The sequence below is a fragment of the Cyprinodon tularosa genome, unplaced genomic scaffold, assembly GCF_016077235.1.
Source record: "Cyprinodon tularosa strain WSP-4 unplaced genomic scaffold, ASM1607723v1 ctg324, whole genome shotgun sequence".
Taxonomy (NCBI): Eukaryota; Metazoa; Chordata; class Actinopteri; order Cyprinodontiformes; family Cyprinodontidae; genus Cyprinodon; species Cyprinodon tularosa.
In genome coordinates, this window is record NW_024039035.1 from 490,135 (window position 1) to 516,455 (window position 26,321).

A 26,321-nucleotide genomic window follows, 5' to 3' on the forward strand; every position below is an offset into this window, starting at 1 on the left:
TTCCACCCTTCTTTGGACGGGACCCTTGTAACTGAGCTCTCTTGTATGTGTCTCTGTCTTGCTGTCCTCTCCCCTCTTGTAAAATCAAACACACAATCATTGTCTCCCACACAGACGCACACACACAGCGAGCAGCCGCGTTTGCAGTGCGCCTGCCCCGGTGAGCAGCGCTTCTCTTCTCCTCCACCAAAACCTAAGAAGACCTGCAGGAATTTTTTTTTTGAAAAAGGGCTTTGAGAGGCTTTATGTGAATTTTCAAACTGTGAAAAGTGCTTATTTGCACGGGGTTCCTCGCGCTCTTCTCCAATACTTTGATGACAGATGGATGAGTGAAGGTGAGGAGGTTTGGTTTACCGTACATTCCTGATGCGCACTCCTGGGTACTAACTATCATTTGATGTAGAAAATTTATAATTTAGTAAAAAAATGTTGCCTCTGGACCAGTAAAATCTCAAGGTATGTTATAATCACCACTGAGAACTCTTGAATTGTGTGAATGATTGAAAGATATGAAATGCTAGATTTGAGCAGAAAGTCTCAGTAGTGTTTGTTTGATGTTAAAGTGTAAATTTCTGCGCTTGTGTGTCACTGGATGAGAAAGTGCAGCGGAGTTTCTCTAAGTTCTAACGCTGTTTTCGATTCAGTTAGGAACGAAAAAAGTTTTTTTTTTTCTATAGACCTATCGTTAAACCTGTGTACAGTTTATTTTTGGATCGAGTTTAATTCCTTTACAATATAACTTTTAAACGTATGAATGGCCGGATTCATCAGGATGAGATGAGTTTTTGTTTTGCGCTCTTCATCCAGGCAAAGTTTTATAAACAGTTAGTTAGACGTGAACATGTAGTTAGTTTTACCTTGCCTACACGAAAATAGAAAATTTCAATTTAGAACTATGTTTCTAATCAAATTTTTATGAGTTTCACACTTGGAAATCATAAATTAGATTAGTAATACAAGATGTATGCGGAGTTTACATATATTGAGACACTCATGCATTGAATGGAACTTGGATATATTGAATCAAACATAAATATACTACATGTTTTCCCGAGTATATTAAAGTATATTTGTATATATTAAATCATATTTTAAGTATATTCAATAAAACTTTAATATATTGAAATACATTTAGGTTATGTTAAATAACCTAAGTTTATGGAACTTGAATATTTTTAACGATATTCTAAATATTTTTATTTAAATTTTTGAATATATTGAATGAAAGTTGGAGGGACCTTAACCCCTTGAACCCTACGGACCCACCGGCGGGTCCAGCTGCTACGTGACCTCGTAATTTTACCAAACCCCCAGTATTAATGAAAAAAACATATTTGGCACAGTTTGGTGACATTTATGGATAAATGTGCCAAAATGGCCTCTCCGCCTAAGAAATTTCTCACTAATACCATTCTAAAATAAATATGATTCATCTGATTGAGTCCAAATTTGGTATATTTTTACACAACATTTAGATTTAAAAGTCTGTACTACTTTTTTGTGCTATAAATAATATTTTGGTAGTGTTTTGCAATGTTTATTTCAAAGAAAATTTTGGCGAGGTTCAAAAAATTCAAAATATTTTGTATTTTGTCCCTAATATTTCAGGCAGGGTCAAAGCTACAATGGTGCTGACACCAGAAAACCATTCTATGACATCTTACCTTTACAGACGTACCAAAAGTTTCTTCTTAAATCTAATAGCTGTGAGGCTATAAGTGATTTACTTTTGTGTGTTTTTGTCAGGCAGAAATTTATTTATACCCCCTTAGGGTGTAAGACGTTAAAGAATTATGGTTGATGTAGTTTTAAAACAGATAGATCACTGAAGACTTCAAAGCTAGCGGGCCAACTAAGCTGTCATTCTATTCTTAAAAGTTTAAAGGAATTAATTTGCTCTCATGTGGGATTAATGATTTATTAATTAACCTACTCAAAGTATAAATCACAGCATTGTTCAATGACATCCAATTAAAAACCCCTTTTCCCCTCACTGTAGATTTAAGTGATGTAATTTGGCCATTTAAGGTGGTCCTTTAAAAGTGACATAGTTGAAGAGGTCTCTGTGGAAATGGACAACAGACCAGGAAAACTAAAAACAGTTGGAGGGAAGGGGGTGGGGGTAGCAGAGAAGCTAAGACAAAAAGTGGACAGATCTAAATGTGCAGGAGAGAAGGCAATATAGTTCTTAATGTTTTTGTTAGTTCAGACTGTGGTAGTGGGGTGGTGATAAAACAGAGGAATTCCCATCAGAGTAAGAAGTTATTATGCTACACTGTACATGTCTGCCTGCCTTAATCTTGACATCCTATTTCTTGTTGTTGTGATAATCTCAGTTTAGCTCCTCTCCCTGCGAGTAGAGATGTATCAGATTGGGTCTGCACCAATCGCATTGCTGGCACTTCTGGTGCTCACACTCAAGGTGCCCAGGGGCGAGTCCTGCCCGAGGAGCTGTAACTGCTACCAGGCCAATGAGGTCCACTGCACCTTCCGTTCACTGCTCACTGTTCCTCCCAGCTTGCCTGAACGGACACGACGGATAAATTTGGGGTATGCGAACTCACAGTTTATCATTTTCTATGCAGCACTAACAGATGCCAGACATTATCTTCAAGCCCTTTACAGAACAAGCCAGATCTTATACTGTAGAGTTATATAGGTTCAAATTCATATCGAATAAAAATTCAAATAAAATAATTATTATACAGCCCAATAATTTGACTCTGAAGTAATAATGTACAGTCTAAGTCAATCTGAATTGTGATGCATTCTAAATATTTTAATGGGTATATATAATAGATGTAACATTCCAATAATTCCTGCTTAGTTTGTGCATTTTCTGAGTTAGAAACAGGCATTTTAACCAGAAGAAAATCAGGGGTGGTTATACAACTCTAAAGATTTTTTTTTATTAACCGTGATTTCTTTATTATTTGCTTGTATTGAAATAGACCCTCTAGTCATAAGGAATTCTGAATCTAAATTTTTTTTTTTTTTTTTTTTTTAAGTTTTCTTAACATGTTTAAAACTGCATAATATTGGCAAACATTTTCCCATTTTAACAGCAAATCCTTGTACCTCAACACTACCCTAACATTTAATGCTAAGAAATCTGGAAATAAAGGGAGAGTCTGACAGCAATGTCTTACATGATTCTAGAACTAAGGAACTTTTTCTTTCAGGAGATTATCAACTGTTAGGCAAATTTTTTTATTTTTTTTTATTTTCATTTTTTATAAAAAGTCTGTTGGAAATCATCTTGCCAAAGCTGAATAACATGTTTTGTTTTTAAACTTGCAATTTTTTTTTTTACTAGATATGCATCGACAGAATAGACACCACACCTGGTCATTGTGTTCTTTTTACCCCTCTGTTGGGAGGTGTACTTTAGTATACTATATGCCAGACGTATAATAAAACAAGACAATTTCACTCCAGTGACCTTTGGTAGAATTTTCTAGCTCTGTGCTCGGGTGTCAAGACTCCTTATAACATGGAGATCCGAATCCTCCAGAGAATTGCCTCCTTAACACTGTGGAGGGGTTGGAGTACCTCTTCATTCCTGCAGACTATGTTTTCATGGGATTTGGTTTTTGATTGGGTTTCTCGTATTGGCCTTACAGTAGAGTCAAGGATAAGAGTGATTCGAGGCTCTGGCTGAAACAAGGGCATAGAAAATGACTAAATTCTGCATGATCAGAGAAACAAGGGTCGGGAGGTGGTTTATATTTGCCGGGTAGTTCAACCTTTGCTCCTTGGACTGGATTTAAATGTTAGAATAAAATACATTTCCATAAAAAGGGTCATGTACTTGAAAAATTGTTTGGAAAATGTTGAATACCAAGATCTTTTCTGAAAGCCTGAATGATGAGATGCTGTAAGAAAACTGTTCTAGATGTTTGCTTTACTGGGAAGTGGAAACTATGTTAAACTTGTCTAATTGGGTTAGGCATTAAAATTATCTGTTTAACTCAGCCCACATCCTTTCTGTCATTGTATGATTCATGATCCTGTTTATATTTTGATGTGTATTACGTAGACTAAATGATTAATAAGAACAATGAAAGCGAATAAAAAAGCCAAAGAAAACCCATAGAAATTCAAATTCATCAGAAGCAGAAGAAACCTTAAAAAACATTTTTAAAAGCACATTTAACTGAGTATACCAATGGTGTCTTTGTGCTTTTGCAGGTTTAATAGTATAGGTAGACTTGATGACAAGTCTCTGCTTGGGCTGAAGCGGGTAGAGCTTCTGATGCTGCACAGCAATGACCTCCAACATCTTCCAGATGGTGTGTTCAAAGACATGAAATCCCTCCAGGTAATCATCAAGAAGTGCACCAAACATTTGCCTTTTTTTTAAGCTGATTACCAGTGTAATGTGTTTTGACATCAACTTGTGGGGGAGTGTTGGCCTAGTGGTTAGAGTAGTGTGCTTGTGCTCTGAGAAGGTTGCAAGTACCCTGTTCGATCCCCACAACCTCCACTCTGGGTCTCTGGGCAAAACCCTAAACCCCACACTGCTCCCCGGGGTGACGCACAATGGCAGCCCATTGCTCCCCAAGGGGATGGGTTAAATGCTCCAGTGTGAAAACAAGTTCGATTAAGTTCAATTAGCTTATTAAGGTCTACACAAGAACTGACTAAATTAACAACTTTTAAAATCGAGATGGAGTAGGACATCATGTGGGAGGCGTCAAATTACAGAAATGTTCTATTATTTTTGTCCTTAAAATATTTACTGCTTTGTATGAGTTGGTACCTCCCTCTGTTCTGTGTCATTTAATAACAACCAGAATTTTCTGCCAAACTCCTTGGATGCATACTGAAGCTAGAAAAACAGTAATGGGTTGCCCGTTTATTTAAAAAAATATATATATTTTTTTATTTTTTTTAACAGAATCTATAAAAAATCTATAAGCAGTCTACTTGTTTAAGGCCTGCATTGATCCATGCCTGTGACAGATGAACACCCTTAAACTGCTTGCCATAAAATATTTAAATTTATAAATCGAGATAGACAACATAAAAAGCGTCACAACTTACATGATTCCTTTTCTCCTGTCTCTGTTTTTTCTAATTTCTTTAAAACATATATATATATATATACACTATATTGCCAAAAGTATTTGCTCACCTGCCTTGACTCACATATGAGCTTAAGTGACATCCCGTTCCTAATCCATAGGGTTCAATATGACGTCGGTCCACCCTTTGCAGCTAGAACAGCTTCAACTCTTCTGGGAAGGCTGTCCACAAGGTTTAGGAGTGTGTTTATGGGAATTTTTGACCATTCTTCCAGAAGCGCATTTGTGAGGTCGCACACTGATGTTGGACGAGAAGGCCTGGCTCTCAGTCTCCGCTCTAATTAATCCCAAAGGTGTTCTATCGGGTTGAGGTCAGGACTCTGTGCAGGCCAGTCAAGTTCATCCACACCAGACTCTGTCATCCATGTCTTTATGGACCTTGCTTTGTGCACTGGTGCACAGTCATGTTGGAAGAGGAAGGGGCCAGCTCCAAACTGTTCCCACAAAGTTGGGAGCATGGAATTGTCCAAAATGTCTTGGTATGCTGAAGCATTCAGAGTTCCTTTCACTGGAACTAAGGGGCCAAGCCCAGCTCCTGAAAAACAACCCCACACCATAATCCCCCCTCCACCAAACTTTACACTTGGCACAATGCAGTCAGACAAGTACCGTTCTCCTGGCAACCGCCAAACCCAGACCCGTCCATCAGATTGCCAGATGGAGAAGCGCGATTCGTCACTCCAGAGAACGCGTCTCCACTGCTCTAGAGTCCAGTGGCGGCGTGCTTTACACCACCGCATCCGACGCTTTGCATTGCACTTGGTGATGTATGGCTTGGATGCAGCTGCTCGACCATGGAAACCCATTCCATGAAGCTCTCTGCGCACTGTTCTTGAGCTAATCTGAAGGCCACATGAAGTTTGGAGGTCTGTAGTGATTGACTCTGCAGAAAGTTGGCGACCTCTTCGCACTATGCGCGTCAGCATCCGCTGACCCCGCTCCGTCAGTTTACGTGGCCTACCACTTCGTGGCTGAGTTGCTGTCGTTCCCAAACACTTCCATTTTCTTATAATACAGCTGACAGTTGACTGTGGAATATTTAGGAGCGAGGAAATTTCACGACTGGATTTGTTGCACAGGTGGCATCCTATCACAGTTCCACGCTGGAATTCACTGAGCTCCTGAGAGCGACCCATTCTTTCACAAATGTTTGTAAAAACAGTCTGCATGCCTAGGTGCTTGAATTTATACACCTGTGGCCATGGAAGTGATTGGAACACCTGATTCCAATAATTTGGATGGGTGAGCAAATACTTTTGGCAATATAGTGTATATTACGTCATGATTCCTTGCTTCCTCTGTGACAGTAAACGTACTGGACACTTTAGTGGCAACCAGGCATCGTAAGCATTCCCTGGAGGAATGAATATTGTACAGGCAATTTTACCCTTCATCTTCTAGGCAGATGGTGATATATTTTTCTCCCTGTGATAATAGGATCCATATTTCCATGTCCTGACATCTTCAAATGCTAAATCTTTCAGCAGCTGCAAGTATCCCTGCTAAGTAACTTCCCTGTAGAACAACAACAACATAATAATAATAATAATAATAATAATAATAATAATAATAATTATTATTATTATTATTGGAAGTAGTAGAAATAGTAGCAGTAGAATTAACATAATTTATTCTTTGTTTATAAATGGTTTTTCTTGAGCTTTATCTTCTCAACCCAAAGCTAGAGCTAGAATATTCTTTAATCTTAACCTGATTTTGTCTTATACTATTCATATAATATGCTGTGGGCTTTTTCTTAAACTCAATTTGTGAATTATTGGTGCTGTTAGGAGTACATATAGACATTTATGAATCCTTGGCGGCAGTTTTCAATTAGCTATGTTGTGTTTTTCTTCTCATTTCTGCTCCCTCAACCAGATACTAAAGTTGAGCTATAACAAGCTGACAGAGATCTCTTCATCTCTGACCTTCTCTGGCCTGACATCACTATTGCGCCTTTATTTGGATCACAACCTCCTGCAGCACATCCACCCCCGGGCTCTACTCCAGCTGCCTAGCCTCAGGCTGCTTCGTCTGCAAGGCAACAGGCTGCATCAGCTGCACCCTCATGCTCTGTGCACGCTGTCCATCTTGAATACTTATTACTTTTCCACTCTGAGGTGAGCTTTGACAACTTAAATACATAAAATTTGGCAGCCCTGTTGATTGTGGTGACAAGTACTCATCACTTGCATAAAAAATTTGAACATTAACATACTGGGCATTTTTCCCCCAAATAAATCTCTCCTGTTTTTTTTGTTGTTTTGTAAGATAACTTTATAAAAAGAAAATAGTGGAATCATGTATGTATGCACAGAAACTTTGCTGCAAAGATCGAACTGATTTGTTCTTTGGCAGTGATTAAGCACATATCTATTTATTTGTTTTGTTTTTTAGGCACATAGACCTTTCCAACAACAGTCTAACTATCTTGCCTAAAGGGTGCATTACAACAGCGCCCCTGCTGGAGACCCTTAACCTGCATGCTAATCCTTGGAGCTGTGACTGCAGGATGAAGTGGTTACTCTCATGGAGTCTAGCTCACCCAGGTGACTATTATTTTTAGAAGAAAATGTTTTCTATTATACCATGTTTACTCTTATCTGAAATGTTACACTTTGCTAATTACTGTGAATGAGAAGACTAATGTGTTCATTTGAAAATTAAGAGAGAGAATCAGAAAGACAATAATTATGACATAACATGTGGCTAAATCTCATGTCTGTCTGTCTGTCTGTCTGTCTGTCTGTCTGTCTGTCTGTCTGTCTCTTATTAGGTTTATTAAAATGTCCTGGTGGTCCTGGATGTCCAGTTTGTGCCTTTCCTCTACTGCTTCAGGGCCAGGGTTTGCTTGATCAGACAACTCTACAATGCTCAGCACCGATCATTAACTTCCCTGGAAAAAAAAGACAATTGGAATCAGACCTTAGCAAAATAAATACAAGTGAGAACTTCAGAGAACCATTTGGTAATGTCTCTCTTGGGTTGTCTGACCAGCAAGGGTACAGTGTTGATCTGAACTGCAACATTACTCACACTGCTGATTCCCCGGATATTGCCCCTCCACCTGATCTCTCCTGGAGTTCCTCTTCTCCTCTTTCACTAGCTTTGTCTCTACCCCTTGACTGCCCTGTAGTGGAACAAACGTACCAGAAGCTTTGGAGGATTCTGGCTTACTACAGTGAAACTGCAGTACGCCTTGAGAAGGAGATCATGCTAAGTAAAGCTCCAGCATTGGCCTACCGTTACAAGCAGACACTACAGACGGATGGATATTATCACACTGGCATCAAAGCCTCTGTTCAAGCCATACCAGAATGGTTACTACAGTCAGCAATTAGCATCCAGCTTGACAGAGCAAAATCTAACATGCATACATTTCGACTTATCTACTCAACAAGAGTTTCTGCTCAACCTGACACACCATTTAAGCCCACACTATCCTCTCCTTCTTACCCATGGGTGATGATTTTAACTAATCATACTAATACAGTATTAACAGCAGTAGCAGGCAGAGATATACAGCTATCTTGTCCTTTTCTTAGTTCTACTAATCCAAGTGTACAGTGGATTCTTCCAGATGGATCTAAACTTAATACTCCTTTCAGTAGTTTAGATGGAAGGCTCCAGGTGTCAGCATCAAGTCTACTTCTTAAAAGTGTACAGCTGTCTGATGGCGGGCTTTACTACTGTGTTGCCAAAGCGGGAAGAGATGTTGATGTTCTTCCATTACATCTTGCTGTTGAAGAGTCATCTGTTTCGTATTCAGGTGAGCTAAGTGGACCTCCTGTTTTTGGAACCATAGGAGACACTATCACTCTGACCTGCAGGATATCCGGTTCACCAGAACCTTTGGCAAGTTGGATTTTGCCAGATGGAAATATTGCACGCCAAGGATTAGCTGTATCAGGGGGATCAGTAGTACATTTGAATGGTAGTCTCTCTCTACTTAGGCCCACTCTGAAGGATAGAGGATATTACCGCTGCATTGCTGTGAACCAGCATGGAAGGGACACTATGTCAATGGAGCTGATATTAAAAGCACAACAAATTTCTGGTCTTGAGACCACATTTCCCAGAGGACCCCAATCAGCTTCTGGCAGGTCAACTAAAATACCAGCCCCCATTTTTGGGCAGATTGATGAAGGCTCAGGGGATGAAGAGGACGAAGGAAAACAGAAAACCTCCACTGGTATCCTGAGATATCCTACATCTCTGCAACAACACCTTAACAAAAAATATCCAATTAAAAAGCAACAAAGAATTGCCCCTGTGAGAGAGGGGCCCATGAGAAGGGTAGGGGGACCTACTTCATCAAATAAGCAGATCAGTCCCCGTTTTAAGAACAGACATAGATTAACCACAAAGAAACACAGGATAGACCCTCAGAAATGGGCCGATCTCTTGGCAAAAATTCGTCAGAAGACTGCCAACAGCACCAACACTCAAATCACTTCTGGAATAAAACCAACAACTGAATCTATCTATGAAGGCAAAGACAAACAACTGAGCGGAAAGGGAAAAGCTGAGGATACAAATAGGGTCATAGCTCATACTATACAGGAGGAACCAGAAACTGAAGGGTCTTCAGTTGATGACACTAATGTAAAAGGAGAAAAACTCCAACCCATTCAGCCTCCGAACAAAGATGCACAGATAATAAAAACAAGAAAAAACATTACAAAAACAGAAAACTTAGCTGAGAGGCCAGAGGACGAACACTTGGATTCAGAAATTGGCACCAAAACACATACAGAAAATGAAAATAAACAAACTGTAAAATCTGTAAGCCCAGTGATGGAAATAGAGCATGTCACACTCAATACATCATCAGAAACAAATGATATAGTTTTAGGATCAACTGTGTTGCATGAGCAAGGACCCAAACTAAGCCCAGTAAGAACTGGGTCACAGAATCCTCAAAAAGGACTCTTTCCCAATATGATCCCAAACTCCCGGCCTCGTAGTCCTTGGAACACACGAAGAAAGATTGGACAACGAAGGCGAAATAACAGGCCCAGGATCCAGCCTGTAAACACGCTGCAACCCTACTCTGACCCACTTAACGTAACCACCCATGCAGTGACACTTAAATCAACTCCAGATACAATCACTGTGGCATTGCCTGTGTCAACACCAACATTTCCACCTATTATGGTGACACTAAGGGACTATTTTAGGACCGCTCCAAATGTTGTGACTCAGACTCCTCTATCTTCCACGATTTCAGATTCTCAAATTAATACTACTTCAGATTTTGTATCACTTCCACTTAAACACTCCCCAGCAACCCAACACACATACACAGACACAGGCCTAATGATTCATTCAGGCAAAGAACAAATAACAGAGGAGTCTGCTTTTAACAGCACACTAGCACCCACACATTCTACAATTATCGTTTCAGAGGCATATGTGCCAGGAACTGATAATAGGACATTTACACATGCTGTACAGGCTTACACAACAACACAAACAACTTTAGGAAAACATGCTGAGATAACCCCGAGCAAACTCAACAAGGAGTTAGAGACAAATGTGTTGGGTGAATCCTACTTTTCAGTCACTCATTCTTTAACTTCTTCTTTAGTCCCCACTGCTTCTTCAACAACCGCCAATACAGCAAAAATCATAACTACTTCTTCAGCTGCTCCAAAAAAAGCTAGTTATTTTGGCAGCACTAAAAGCCCACCAGCCTCTATGACTAATGAAGATGCACCCCCCACTACAACGCAGGCTGTTATAACAAGTCCTACCATGTCTCCTTCAACTCCTATTATCACTCCAGTATCCAGACAGACTTCAGCTGCTTCCACAAGCACTTTCCCAACTTTTTCATCGAAGACCTCTTCTACTTTGACCTCCAATACTCCCTACAGGCCAGTAACACAAAGGCTAAAAAGCTATTCTAATCCTCCCAACAGCAAAAGTAATGCTCCCGTCTCAATTAATGCCATCCTTAACAGTCTCAGCCACTCCTTTTCTACCACAGCTTCTGGTATGAAAACTACAATTTTAACTCCTACAGAAAGTGCTTTAACCAGCACTCATTTAACAAAAGTAACTACAAGAAGTACACTTTTGTCTACTACTACAACAATGGAAACAAGAGATGCCAAAGCATTACCAAGAAGCAAAGAAGCAACTGGCCCATTTGACCACCGTGTGAATAATGAAAAGCAGAGACAAATGACTACTGATTGGAAAAACCATGGAGTTAATACCATTCCAGATTTACAGAGAAATCGGTTTCATCAGCCTCCCTCGTCTCTCCCTGCTTCTCCAAGGGTAAGTCTGTTTTATATGTTACAAACTGCCTTGTTTTATAACTACAAACTAACATTCATTTGATTGGGATCTTATTCTATAGATCAACATAATTATGATCTGGGGACATGATGCTACACTGAGTTAAAAATAGATATACAAATACATTCTAAAAAGGTGTAGTTTGTTGTACAACTGTGTCCATCCTGTTTTTTTTTTTAACTTTAATACCTCTAATTAATATCTGGTTCAGCCATTTATCTGAAGAGGTCAACTAATTAAAGAAATCCATTTGGGGATAATGTTTGATAGAAATGTTTATGAACAAGCAGCGTCTTGATGTAAAAAAAGTAAAGCAACAATTCAGAGATATTGTGAAAAAAACTAAATTACCAACAAATTTGATCAAACATTTCACAAAGAACTGTATAGTCTGTATATATCATTCAAAAATGGAAAAAGTGTGGCACTTCTGCAGTTCTATCTAAGCTTGGCCATTCACCTATAAGTCAAACAGTGAAATGATTCCCAGAGAAGCAACCATGGGGCCTATATTAACTCTGTAAGAGCTGCAGAGCTCTGCATTGTACTGCAAAAAAGTGCAAGAACTTCTGAAGCTAGATGAGTAAACCAATTAGAGATCAGTCACGTTCCACTGTAGTGCCAGCAGAATGTTATCGAAAGTATAGCCCAAGAGATTTTTTAAAGATTTAATTAATCAAAAATATCTTTAAATATCCTTTTACCTTTTATGTCTCTCTTTTCATATGACAATTGATCGTTACTTTTACTTGTTATAACTCATAAACTCCCTTTAAAATATATTGCAGTTTGTGGTTGTGACATGATACAAATTGAAAGTTGTTTTTGCATTATTTCATTGATACTTTTCCAAGATACTGTAATATTCCCTTTCTCTTTTTTAGGACTGTATCCAACAGAGTACTAAGGCAATAACCTGTACATTATTTAACAGGACAAGACTTAAATCCAACCCTTTACCAGAATTCTTATTGGTTAAGTAAATTATTCCACATGTAACATTTCCTTTTTTTCTATTGCTGCATTATTCAGTTTTTCATTTGATTAATAATTCTTTAAATGCATTTTGAAATAAACAGTGTTCTTTGGGAACAACATTGACCCGGAAAATATTACAAAACACAATATTTCCTACTATGAAAACCTCTGGGGGCAAAAGCTTTGCTGGAATGCACAACAAATTTAAAAATGAGTTAAATTTGTCCCCACATAACCAGCTGTTGAAAACCAAATGATGTTGATGACTATTCACTTACTTTCTTCTGAGTTTTAGATGTCATGCTGAAATCCAAAGAGGAAAAATACATGATAAAAAAATGAATGTAATGAATGTAATGAAAAAACAAGATCTTTTTTAGAGTTCAGTCTTACATCATTTAAAGCTACAGTGTGTAATAATTACAGGGATATACAGTCAGAAATGTAATATATTATACATAACTATGTTATTTATCATCATCTACGAGCTCAGCCGCTTAACCTTAATATTTGCGTTGCCTTAGAATTCGTTATTTATAATTACATAGGAGCGGGTCTCGCAGCCATGGAGGCAGACATCTTTGCGCTATGGCATCGCAGAGCCAACAAACTAGCGATTGCGAGATCGCCCATTACGCTCGAAAGTAACTACGGCAAGTTGAGAGAGATGAACTGAGACGGTACTGAACAATAGATGGCAGTATTAAAATTATCTATGTAAACAAACCTCATCACTTGAGAAGGTAGGTGATGCGGACGTCGTGGAAGACATTTTGTCCCGTAACGCTCACCGTACTGTTGGGGGGGAGAAGCGGTGGGGGGAGATGTTCATGTTGCTGCGGTCTGCAGTCTGGACGCTAGATGTCGCTGAAAATTATACACTGTAGCTTTAACATAATTAATCCTTAATTATTATCCGTCAGTCTGCTGTTGATCAAAAAAACAAAAACAAAAAAAACAACAGTTTTAAAGATGAAAAAGAAATTTAATAGAACATGCTGACTATACAATTCTGCCCAGATATTGATTCTGAATATGATTGGTAATGTTTTTTTTTTCGTGCATTATTATAGTTTGAAACCCCATTTTCATTTATTTGATTTTTGTCTTTTTCAGGTTTCTACAACCTGCATATTAGCTTTGTTTTTCCACACTGGCAACATAACATCCCTTACACTATTGCACCATCACCAGCCTAAACATATGACACGAGCCTGCATGGATACTGTCTTTCATGTCATTTATACCAAATTCTGACTTTACAATTATAATGTTGAAACTTGAAATTGTAAATAAAACCCATCTGACTAGGACCAGGACTAGCAGCATTCTTTCTGTTCTGTCATGGTCCAGAGAGTTTGTAAAAACTGTAGCCTTAGATTCCTGCTCTTAGCTGACAGGGGTGCTCTGTGTTGTGGTCTTCTGAAGCCCCTTTGAATCAAGGTTTGATCTGTTGTTTATTCAGCAGTGGTGTGCTCATAATAGGGATTATTTCAAAATTTTGTTCAGAAAGGTTGTTGAAAAAATTAGCATCTGGATTTTTTTTAAAGCCCCATATCCTCTGTTGTGTTTATCCACATATATGTATCTTAGGATTTGCTGAATTCACATAAATGTTAAACTAAACGATTTGATTAGAAAAGTGACCCGTTTGACTTTGTTTGCATCTAGGGTTGCTTACAATAACTGGCCCCTTTAATAGGTACACTTTACAAGTAGAAAATATCCCCCACCCCGCTACACTACAAACAACAACTAAAATCGTTGATATAAGGCAGGATGGATCCATGCTTTCATGTTGTTGACACCAAATTTGGACCCTATAATCTAAATGTTGTAGCAGAAATTGAGGCTCATTAGACAAAGCAACGCTTTTTCAGTCTTTAAATCTCAAGGTACAATGTGTTGTACTTTAAGAGATGCTACTCTGCATATCTTGCTTGTAATAAGTGGTTATCTGAGTTACTGTTATCTTTCTATAAGCTTGAACCAGTCTGACATCTGACCCTTTTGGCATCAAAAAGGCATTTGCACTCACAAAACTGTTGTTTGCTGGATATTTTCTCTTTTTCTGACCATTCTCTGTAAACCCTAGAGACTGTAATCCCAGTAGATCAGCAGTTTCTGAAATACTCAGACCAGCCTGTCTGACACCAACAACTTTGTCATGATCAGAGTAGCCTAAATCTCCTTTCTTTGCCAATTCTGTTGCTAAGTTTGAACTGCAGCAGAATGCCTTGACCATGGCTAAATGACTAAATGCATTGAGTTGCTGCTATGTGATTGGTTGATTAGAAATTTGCTTTAACAAGCAGTGGGGCAGGTTTACCCAATAAAGTGGCTGGCGAGTGTATAACCCTTTTTCATATGTCAAATCAGCCCTGATTAGGTTTGGCAAGAGTGTAATGGGGATATTTGCCCTATATTCTCACAGTCAAGCTAACAGTAATGCAGAAAATGTATCAACTGAAAGTTGAAGTTGTCTTGGATGAAAGCATTTACCTTTTCCTTGTTATCTGCTGTTAAACTGATCTATATTTACTTGTTGTTTATTAGCATATAAGACCCACACATCTCAGGTGAATGTTTTCAGCATTTATTTGTTACCAAGCTATCTTTTAGACAAATATAGTTGTTTTCATTATCTACTTCATAGGCTCCCGTTGTAAATTCTAAACCAAGGATTGCAGACCCTCACATCAGAAGAGTGTCTGTACCAGCAGGGAGCATGGCCAGGTTGACTTGCGAAGTTCAAGGAGTACCTAAACCTTCAATCACATGGACTAAAGTACCTAAAGGTATGCACTTAAGAGAAGACATGGAATGACTATACTCCAAACATAGGACCTTTTCCCTTTTAATTGAATTCCATTTATATATAGAAAGCCAACAATCTTTGAATGTCCTTCTGAGAAAGAATTTGTTCTGACAACTTAAACCGGCACAGAATTTAAGCACGGCAGAGTAAATATGAACATATTTTTCTGTGATGTAAAAAAAGCAATTTACACCAAACATTTTACACTGGCAAGCACATAATAGGGTTTTCTCTTGCTTGCCATGTGGGAAAGACACTGTAAGCAAGTAATGGAACATTTTCTGCACTGCATCACTGACTTCATTTCAAGCTGTGCTATTCATTGTGCCCATATTCTCCTTTTCCACTCTCAAACTTTTTTTCCAAATTTGTCTCTGTACTCCTCACCCCTGTCTTCTCATTACTGTTTTCTCTTTCTGCCTTACTGCCTCTCTCCTTTGCTTTTCTCTCAGGAGCAGTAATGTCAATCCACTCCAGGGCTCAGCGGTTTGAAGTCTTGCCAAACGGCACCCTTGTTATCCAGAATGTACAGGTGCAGGACAAGGGAACATATATCTGCAGTGCGACCAGCTATTTGGGCCGTGACAGGTGGGAATGATGGTTGTAGAAATAAATATTGATGAGCTTTCCTGAATGCCGTCATTTAGTTTGGATCACCACAACATGCATTATAATCACTTGGGCTTACATAGGCACATTGTAAGTCTTTCTTAAAAAAAAAACAACAACAGTTTTTACAAGTTGTCATTATACCACTACATGCTTCAGTTTGTCATATTAAGATTTTATAGATAGATTAACATAAGGTTATGCATAAATTAAAAGCAAAATTTTAGCTTTTCATAAAAATTAGCTTTTCAAAGATCAAAATAAAAGGATTTTTAAGGTCAAAATAAAAACAAAATGTTTTGTACATTGGTGTCTGACAAATGTCCATTTACTCCGATACACCTAAATACACGCCAATGGAATCAATTATCTTTGAGAGAAGTTTTCCAAATTGTAAATAGAGCTAAATGTATTATTGCTATTATAAGTACAGCTGTTCTGTGAGGAGGTTGGTCACATTAGTGAATAAGCAGTATAATGGTGACCATGGAATATTTAAAAGATAATTTTATGTTGTTGAAAATTTAAATAGAGCTAATAATAAAAGTAAGCCATAAGAACTCTTTGTTCAAATTGACTTAGACTATATCATGTAGAGATTTCAGACAAAGCAGAGAGCATAAAGAATTAATGAAAACTGAAATGGTCATATTCCAAGACCTCCCGGATGTGGTCATTTATGCAACAAGAGCACCAAATTTGACAGTGTGTCAGAGAAATGCTCTGTTATGATTTAAAGTTCAAATAGAAAACACATAGGCTACTTATAGTTTCTAATTTGATAGTATGTACAAAATTAATTACATCACAAATGAAAAAATGTCCAGCATTTTGTTGTTCATAGCATAAAATAATTCAACAAGATAGACAACCCAAAACACAGGACACAAGACACACAGTTGACCTTGTTTTGTCTCATGTTTTTTGTATTGATGATGTTTGTCGTAGACAGATTTCCAACAATCAGCCTGTTTTGTATACATTAAAGCTACCCTCTTCTCCATCAAAATCATGCGCCCTTGCGGGTATGCGGTACTTGATTAAATCTATAACAGCAGAGAAATTCTCTGATGGTTAAATTTCCCTTGGTCCCACAGTGGACATGTCTTCCAGTACTGTGGAGGAGCTTACAGGCATGTGCAATTCCACAAGAACTCCAGTTTAGATTTTTTAGCTCATCTGAAAATCTGAAGGGCTAAGTCTACATCTGAACCATGGTGCAACAGTTGTTTACTGTTGTACCTTTCCTGAGATATTTTAACCCTTTTCTCTTAATGATCTATCTGATGTACATAACTTAAGATCCTCTAAATATCTTCTTGATTGAATTTCATCTATTTTGTTTAAAGTAATTGAAGAAATTAAAAATCATTTGAAAGCAAATTATATTTTAGAAAAAATTCGATCTGGTTTAAAGCAGTATTGTTTTTGACAGCCATTTTAGATTTAGTTTTAGTTTTCCTCTTTAGGACGAAAATTAGTTTTAGTCAAATAGTCATTGCTATATGAATAGTTTTAGTCCATTTATAGTCGACAAAAACTCAAAAAGGCTGTAGTCTAGTTTTAGTCAGTTTTAAACTCTACAATTTCTAATAAAAACGAAATTCTTTACCAGACTGACAGCTCTTGCCAACTACAATTGCTGGAGATGTAATGCTGCCGTGGAGTTCATCATTGCTGTTGGGCAGCAACAGCAATGATGAACTTGCTGTTGACTTCTAGAACTTGCTGTTGACTTCTAGAATTCAAATAAACTTTTGTATGAATTCATGTCCTACTTAGAGCATGTTAAGTAGCTACTGTCATAAGTCTGCCAAAAACCTTGGTGTGGTTTTGGACGGCTCTTTTACATTTGACTTGCAAAAAGCTTTGTTGTGAAACATAGCTTTTTCCATTTGCATTTGCTTAGTTAAGTACAGACTTATCACCCTCATGTTGCACTAGAACATGCCAGTACGTACCATGCCTTTATTTAGTTCAGAATGCTGCAGCTTCGCCAGAATATGTATGAGGATTTGTTAAAGATCTTTAATTTTTTAAATGGGTTACCTCCTCTCTATCGTTTTTAACCCTTTGTCCATCCATTCTCTCAGTTTGATCAAGATCAGTCAATCAAAAGATCAGTCAGTCAACAGACCTTGGTTGAGCCAAGTTCACAGCTGGAAACTTGAGGGGACCAGAATTTTGCTGTAGCTGTACGGAGACTCTGAAACAGTTTTCCTTTGAATATCAGAACAGTCTAGTCGATTTGCATTTTAAAGTCTTTGTTAAAAACCCACCAATTTACACTGAACTTTTATCATCTTATCATCTTATTGAATTATTCATATTGTTAATTGTTATATCGTATTATTATTACATTATTATTCTAGTGTATTTAACATTTTAAGTATTTAAACTATTATCTTATTAACTATTCTCATTTTTTGTTGTATATTTATTTTATAACCAACATTTATGTATGTATATATTTTGTTGTCGCCCTGTACAGCACTTTTTTTCAGTTCCTGTTTCTAAAGGAAAATTGAATGATCAAAATATACAATGACCATTTCAAGTCTGAAAACAAAAACATGTCACAGTTTTCAGCTTTGAACTTAAAATAGAGACATTCATCCCTATCGTGTTTTTCACAATTATTACATACCTTGTGTTTCTCTATCACAAAAATCTCAATAAAATACATTGAGGTTCAAAGGGGTTAAATAAGCTATATGTTTGTGTTTTGCCTGCAAACAAATCAATAAAAACGCTTTAAGTTTTTAAGCACACAAATAAAAATTTCTCTATGTTTTATAGGTAAATTTGTATGTTTATGTTTTGCTTCTTTTACACAGGTTGCTTACTATACTAGAAGTCTGGACTCGCCCTCCTCATATGCAACTGATGACTTACAGGGAAGTTACCATTCATCAGGGTGGACAGGTTCACCTGAAGTGCCAGGCAGATGGTGCTCCCAGCCCTCTGCTCTCCTGGGTTTTGCCTAATGGCTCTACCTTAACATCCATTAGCACCTTTCCTAATCGATTCCGTATGGACACCAATGGAACCCTTTACATCTCTGTAGCATTACCAGCTGACCAAGGAGTGTATCGCTGTGTAGCATCCAACTCAGCTGGTGCAACAAGTGCTACAGTTCGTCTGTATGTGTCCTCATTGCCCCCGGTTATTCAGCAACCTAGGGAGGAGCACTTGCGTTTTGCTGTAGGTTGGCCTGTTTTTGTTCACTGTTCTGCCCGAGGATCCCCAACACCAACTCTTCTTTGGCAAATTCCTGATGGAAAACTTGTTCGCCCATCCCAGTTTCTTCATGGAAACCTTTTTGTCTTGCCAAATGGGACACTGCACATTCGTAATTTGGGGTTAAAAGACACTGGGAGTTATGAGTGCACTGCCACTAATGCTATAGGGACTTCGAAGAGGACAGTGATGCTAGATGTTCAAGATGAGGAGGAAAACAGCCAGAACACATCTAATTCATCTCTTTTTAACAAATCCAGAACATCACTAATCCCGAGCCAACCTTCAGATACATTCAGTTCGACTAAATTCTCTCTTTTAAATATCTCTGACAGAACTAAGAACTTGACAGTCGGCCCTTCCCCTATCTCATTTCCGACAATCAATAAAAAAGTAAAAGATTACCAACAAAATTTTACAAACATCAGAAGTAAAAATAATTTTTCAGTTTTCTCACCTTCTACTTTACTAACAAATAACACCAAAGTATCACCCAGTGTAAACAGCACAAGAGTAACTTCCTCTTCCACTGCTGAAAAAAAACCCTTGGCTTTTTGGCAAACCCAACCTGTCTCTCCCTTCACTAAAGCTCGGATTGTCTCTACATCTCCATTCACCTCTACTGTTAACTATGGGGGGAGTTTGAATCTTAACTGCTCTGTAATCGGATACCCTTCTCCAACCATTATATGGAGAATCCCCACCAGGAAGCTAGTGGACATGCATTACAGGTACAGTTGGTTGGTGTGTAAGAACATCTATTCAAACAATCAATTATTGAAGTATCTATTTCAATTGTGTGGCCTCATATTATTTCTCTGGATGTTTCTGCTTTTGTTTGACTCTAAGTTTTGACCAACGTCTAAAGGTGCATCCTAATGGCACGCTGTCAGTCCATGCAGTAACACAGAAGGACAGTGGAGACTACCTGTGTATTGCACGCAACAAAGTTGCTGATGATTATAGGATTCTACGTGTCTCAGTGGCCACAAAACCTCCAACAATTGAGCCAAAACAGCCGGTCAATCAGACAGTGTCAATTGGAGAACCTCTAAAGGTAAAAATGTAACCACTTCTTGGAAACTGTCATTTCACATGTATTGATTGCTTTTGAGATGCACAACATTTTCAAACTATGTCTTGCCCAAGGTGGTATAGATGGAGGGGATCATCTGAAAAATTATGCAATGTTTGCCCTTTGTATGCTATCCATACATACCGTATTTTCACGACTATAAGGCGCACATAAACGTCTTTTTTTCCCCTCAAAATGTGCGGTGCGCCCTTTGGTGCGGTGCGCCCTATGTGTGTTGCAACTGCGACTTTTGAGACCACCTCATTGAGGAGATGATGAAAGAGTGGCTGAATGTAAGGCGACCAGGTGTTTTTTTTTTTTCCACTCATCACCACACCATCGCTGTTAATCTGACTCCATGCGTGCCCATCTCACAGCTGATGTGAAAAACATGGTGAAACAAATTAATGCTGTGCTCGCTGTGAACCGGATGCAGCAGGTGCAGCAGAAGCAGCGAGTTTACATGCAAAGTCAACGGTTGACGAGCGTATTGACGCAGCAAAAGGTCCCGCAGCGCGTTTTGAGCAGCAGGCGTAGCGAGTCGGGAGCGTGCCGCCAACGCGCTGCTGCTGCTCGAGATGGAAAAAATTGAAGTTTTGCTGCTGGAAGCGCCGCATCAACGAATCAGAGAAGCTGATCTGGGAGCTGACAGTAAGACAGACACATTGCTCTGATGACATATGATTTTAAAGCAAATGAAAAAGGCTGGATGGATGAGGAGATGATGAAAGCGTGGCTGAGGGAGGTGTATGTGAGGAGACCAGGTGGGTTTTTTCCACGCATCACCATCGCTGCGTGCCCATCTCACAGCCGATGTGAAAAACATGGTGAAAAAAAATAAACGCTGTGCTCGCCGTTATCTCGGGGGTCTGACAAAGGAACTTCCACCGCTCGACATCGGTGTGAAGCGGCCGTTCAAAGTAAGGCTGCGAGCGGCGTGGGAGCGATGGATGACAGACGGAGACCACAGTTTCACGATAAGTGGAAGGCAGCGCCGGGCAAGTTACGCCACCTTTAGCGGATGGATTGTTGATGCTGGGACTAATGTGTCTGCTGTTACTGTTGTTCAAGCTTTCGCAAAAGCCGGCATTATTTCTGAGGAGCCGCGCTGCACGGAAAGTGACTCTGACAGCGAAGAAGGGGAAATTGGCATGTCTGATTTAGCGCAGCTGTTTAATTCAGAAACAGAGGATGATGACTTTGATGGGTTCGATTAATACTTTGTAATAAATACATGAATAAAGCACAAACATACTCAGTTTTGCTCCCGCTCTATTTTTCTACCTGAAAACTTAATTCAACAGCAGCCTCTGGGCGGGTCTCCTCCTCTTCACCGCGGCGGCTGGCAGGTGTTTTTTCATCTAAATAATCTAAATCTTGCAGCTATATTTGCTGTGATCAGTGGGAATAAAGTAGTTTTAATATGTTTTTTAAGTGAGAAAGTCCACCTGAAAACTTAATAATTGCAGTCAGTTCATCCAGATTATCTATTTCTGTCGGAGGCGCTCAGACTCCCACATACCAGCGGTGCACCGACAGTAGAAATCCCTTCATCAGCAGCCTCTAGGCTGGGCAGCCTCCGGGTTCATGCAGTGGCTGGCAGGTGTTTTTCATCTAAATAATTTAAACTGCAGGCACCAGGATACCGGTAATAAAAGCGAACATATTCTGTCGGCAGGTTTCAGGATTTTAAGTTAATTTAGGAGTGATCACAGCGCTGTGTCATCTGCGATGTGTCTGTCTCACGGCCAGCTCCCAGGTTTGATTAATACTTTGTAATAAATACATGAATAAAGCACAGTCATACTCAGTTTTGCCCCCGCTGTATTTTTAAATAGCAGTAGAGCTATTTAAAGGTAGTAGAGGACATGTACCTGTATATAAAAAACGCGCCCTATAGTCCGGTGCGCCTTATGTGTGTGTTAAATACAGAAATGGCACACATAACTGAGACTGCGCCTTTTAGTACGGTGCGCCTTATGGTCGTGAAAATACGGTAATTGATAACTGTTGTTGTTTGCACTAGTTACCTACCTATTTTTTCATTTATTTATTTTCTGTAGTGCAGCTTTGATCTGTCTATTGGTCTTTACTCTTTTTCCTTGACTTTAAAAAACTTAGGAACCATTCGCAATTGTTGCCTCTCTCTTTAGCAAAGGTCAGCCAACAAAGCTTAGTTCATTAACAACAGATATAAGAGTAAACATAATATTAACAAAAATAGTCTTTATAATCACAAAACAATAAAATCTGAGCTCTTGGCAAAGACTTCTCTCACATTTACTATATCCTATATTTACTCCACAATGACAACAAGCAAACTACAATTGTGTAATTTGCAGGACTATGGTTTTAATTCCATCATAGATCTTAATAAGATATGAAACACAGAGTCTTAATAAGTAAAAGGATCCAAATTTAATCTAGCTCCCATTTATCTTAAATGCTGAAACATTCATCTTTGTTAGAAGTACAGAAAGCCCGACAGCAAAAAATGGCAACAGTCATTTTTTTCATAACCAAGTAATATGATTATCTACTTTTCTCCCTTAGTTATGCCGTTATGTTACTTGAAGTGTAATGTAGCATGTTACTAAAGTTCAATCAACTAAAGCAACTATTCATAATTGTACACTCTCCCATTAGAGAGGATGAATTTTTCTTTCTAGTTTAGGGCAAAGCAGGGGTTCTAAGGAGGTGTAAGGGGACTGTGTGTTTAAGTACACAGACTGGTTGACTTTGTTTTTTCCTTTAGAGATATACTTTAATAATTTGCATGGTTTCGTACTGTTTTTGCTTTTTATGAATATGAAAATAATGAAGGTGCATCCTTCCTGGTTGTTGCCTGCCATAGTATAACTTGTTCAACTTCAGTGATATAGATACAGTGATATTTTATTTTCCATTTAAAGTCTTAATGTGCATGATTCATGAATCATCACATTATATTTTAAATAGGTGTCTTGATTCACTTGTCCCACCACACATTAAAATGGTGTAGATTTGTGTACTTTTCCACCAAAATGTAAGTAGATTTCATTAATTAATTAATATTCAGTTACTGAATGTTGATACAGACTATGTTGATGATTAATAAGAAGATTTTTGATATTTGTTTATGAGCATTTCTTCTCTACATACACATAAAGCATATCAAGTTCTTTAGTAAGCAGAGTTATAGTATCAGGAAAAAATGTGAAAAAAATTAATTTATATGAAACGTATCCTCTACAGGTAGACTGCCAGGCCTCTGGATTGCCTCATCCAGCTGTGCGTTGGAACTTACCAAATGGAACCATTTTGAACAGTGTGCTGATTGCAGACAACAATAGGGGTCAAAAACAGCAAATTACTGTTTTTGACAATGGGACATTACTTGTTCCAGCAGTTGGTATAGAAGAAGAAGGAGAGTATATTTGCTATGCTGAGAATCAGGCAGGCCAAGATACCATGAAGGTATGTAACACAATTTTACCAACAGGAAAAAACAGATTGTATTGCCTATACTTTTATTTCTCAGTTTTTTTTCTTTATCGTAACTAAAGAATATTTATCAATAGATTAATAAATTTAATACATATAATCATTTTGTTTTAGATCATAGTAAGGGCCATGAGGACAACTACACCGAACTTCATTATTGACAAAAAACACCATTACATCAAAGTACGGCAGGGAGAAACGGCAACAATTCCTTGCCTGACCAAAGGAGACCCTGCTCCAACAGTAACATGGCTTTCTCCAGAACTCCTTGTTATCCCACAGAGTTTGGGTTCTGGCCCCTATTCTGAACGTTTTGTGGTTGCTTCAGATGGAACTCTAAAAGTGCATTCCGCCCAAAGTATTGACTCTGGAAATTACACTTGTCAAACAAGCAACTCAGCTGGGATTAATAACATTGTTGTGAACTTGGATGTGGAGCTGTCTACTGATAGAATTATGGGACAGGTGGTGAAAGGACAAGGTATCAAGAAACCTGATGGGTATAATGGCGTAATTACTATAAGAAATATGCAATCTCAGTCTAATGTAATTGCAGACAAGATCAGAAACAACAGTTATAGCAATAATAGTAGAATAAGAAACTTATTTCCAAACAGCTATGCCAACTCAGTATTTAGTGCTTCCAATCCTACTCTAAGAGGTTATGGTCAACATGGATTTAAAAGTCCTGTGCAAGGATTTACAACGCCACAAGGTAATGTTGGGATAAGAGTTAGGACAAACGAGGCAGAAAACATAGGTATTAGGATAGACAGCACTGAATTAAATAGAAGCACAGCTAGCATTCAGAGTAGAAGTGGTCATTTGGATCACAGAGAAAGTGTACATAGAGGAGAAAGTGCTGAAAGAAATCCTGAGACGAATAACAATGAAGTCATTGCAGAAAAGAAGAGTATTGATACTATTATCAGCAGAGACAACAGCAGGTTACCTTTTATTTCAACAAATGGTCAAAGCATTAGGGGTATGTTGCCAAGTAATGGAGCTGGTACAAGCACAGTAAAAGGACGGGATTTCAACAGAAATAGACATTTAGGGGTGAGCATTGATAGTGGGAGAAACGGCATTTCTTCAAGAAGCAATTCAGACAGAGGTCTGAGTGGTGGGAGGACAACAAAGCAGCGAGCAGTTAAAGGCCAGACTGTCACTTTACCATGCCCATACCAAGGTCATCCTCCACAGCGTTTGGCCTGGCTTCGGCCTGGGAATGGCATGCTGCCAGCCCCTTACTATGGGAACCGACTTACCGTACACCATAACGGCTCCTTGGAACTTCGGAATGTACAAGTGAGTGATAGCGGGACTTTAATTTGCATTGCAAAAACTGAAGGAGGTGACACTTTGATGCGGATTCAGCTTCAAGTTTTTGAATCATTCGTGGAAATGAGTTCAGGCCAAGAAGTGGAAAATAAAGCTCGAAAGGAAAATTTAAATTCTTCCCAGACTTCAAACTTAAGAACTGTATCGTCTGTGCAACATCAACAGAGTCACTTAGGTTTTTCTGACATTCCTCACGTTATAAACTCTTCAGGAACCTTTAGTTCGGTCTCCAAACCCATGGTAAACACCAGAACAGCCCCTGTAGTGAGCACCATTGATGGAGAGACCCTTCGCCTCCTTTGTCCTGCCTCTCAAATCAGCGGCTCTTTTACATGGATGATGCCCGGTGGAAAGATGTTATCTAGGGGTGACAATGTTGACCAAGGACGTTACGTGGTGCAAGAAGATGGAACCCTGATAATCAAACAGGTGTCTGTGTATGACAGAGGCAACTACATTTGCAGGTTTTCCAGTCACGACCCTGCCTCTGTCTCAATCACCACAGTTCCTGTCATTGTTATCGCCTACCCTCCCCGCATTTCAGTCGGCCCTTTGCCTGTGACCTACACGACAGCTGGTGTTGCTGTGGAGCTGCCTTGCCTGACCATAGCCACCCCACGGGCAACAGTTTCTTGGGAAACACCAGACCTTACACAGCTCACTGTGATGGGTCGGCCTCGTATTTATGGCAACCTCTACCTGAGCCCTAATGGTTCTTTATTGATACAGAACCCATCACATAGAGACACAGGATTTTACAGATGCATCGCCAAAAATGTAATAGGAGTGGACAGCAAGGCAACCTACCTGCATGTTATGTAAATGGATCTAGCAATCAAATACACAAAAACCCTTTAAATATCGGAGCAGGGAAAAATAGACTCAGACTTTTATAAGATGTCTATTTATGTTTCCCTGGTGCCCAAAGGAACTGCAAATATCTGCTCCTGACGCACTGCTGAATTTCTCCTGAACAGAGAATTTACCTCAAAGGTAATGCTGGTGTATAGTGTTGCAAATGATGGAGTGTTTCATGAGGTAATGCAGTTCTTGCTGATGAAATGTCTGAATAATCAAGCAGTTTGCGGTAAAGACAGTCTTATATTTTTGTCATTAAGGGTCAACAGTTTACATGTTTTAGATGTGTCCCTACTTCAAAACAGCTCATCTAAAAGCCTGAATTTACTCCTCAGACTGTTTTCATCTGTTTTCAAGCCCAAGTAAAGAGTCCCATATACATAATTTTTTCTTATTTTATTTTTCTCTGGGTGGAGTTCACTTTTACTATGTCTGTCTCTTGTTTTTACAACCCTTTTAAGGTGGCGAGAGATGTTTTCCTTTCTGTTTAAATAAACCAAGTTGTTATTCTCCCCCAAGTTAA

General features: G+C 38.7%; 1 protein-coding gene across 2 annotated transcripts; it reads left to right on the forward strand.

Moving 5' to 3' along the window:
- On the forward strand, positions 1-26,321 carry LOC119788738 (matrix-remodeling-associated protein 5-like). 2 transcript variants are annotated; one of them, XM_038293355.1, is made up of 12 exons: positions 1-335; positions 2,337-2,550; positions 4,192-4,321; positions 6,966-7,207; positions 7,485-7,636; positions 7,864-11,375; positions 15,031-15,172; positions 15,651-15,780; positions 18,639-19,772; positions 19,891-20,098; positions 23,351-23,572; positions 23,714-26,321. In XM_038293355.1, exons 2-12 carry the CDS (start codon positions 2,363-2,365, stop codon positions 25,760-25,762), a joined length of 8,109 nt encoding a protein of 2,702 aa, XP_038149283.1. In that variant the 5' UTR covers positions 1-335; positions 2,337-2,362; the 3' UTR covers positions 25,763-26,321. The 2 variants fall into 2 exon arrangements, with proteins under 2 accessions (XP_038149283.1, XP_038149282.1); XM_038293354.1 differs by having other exon boundaries at positions 2-335; positions 15,645-15,780.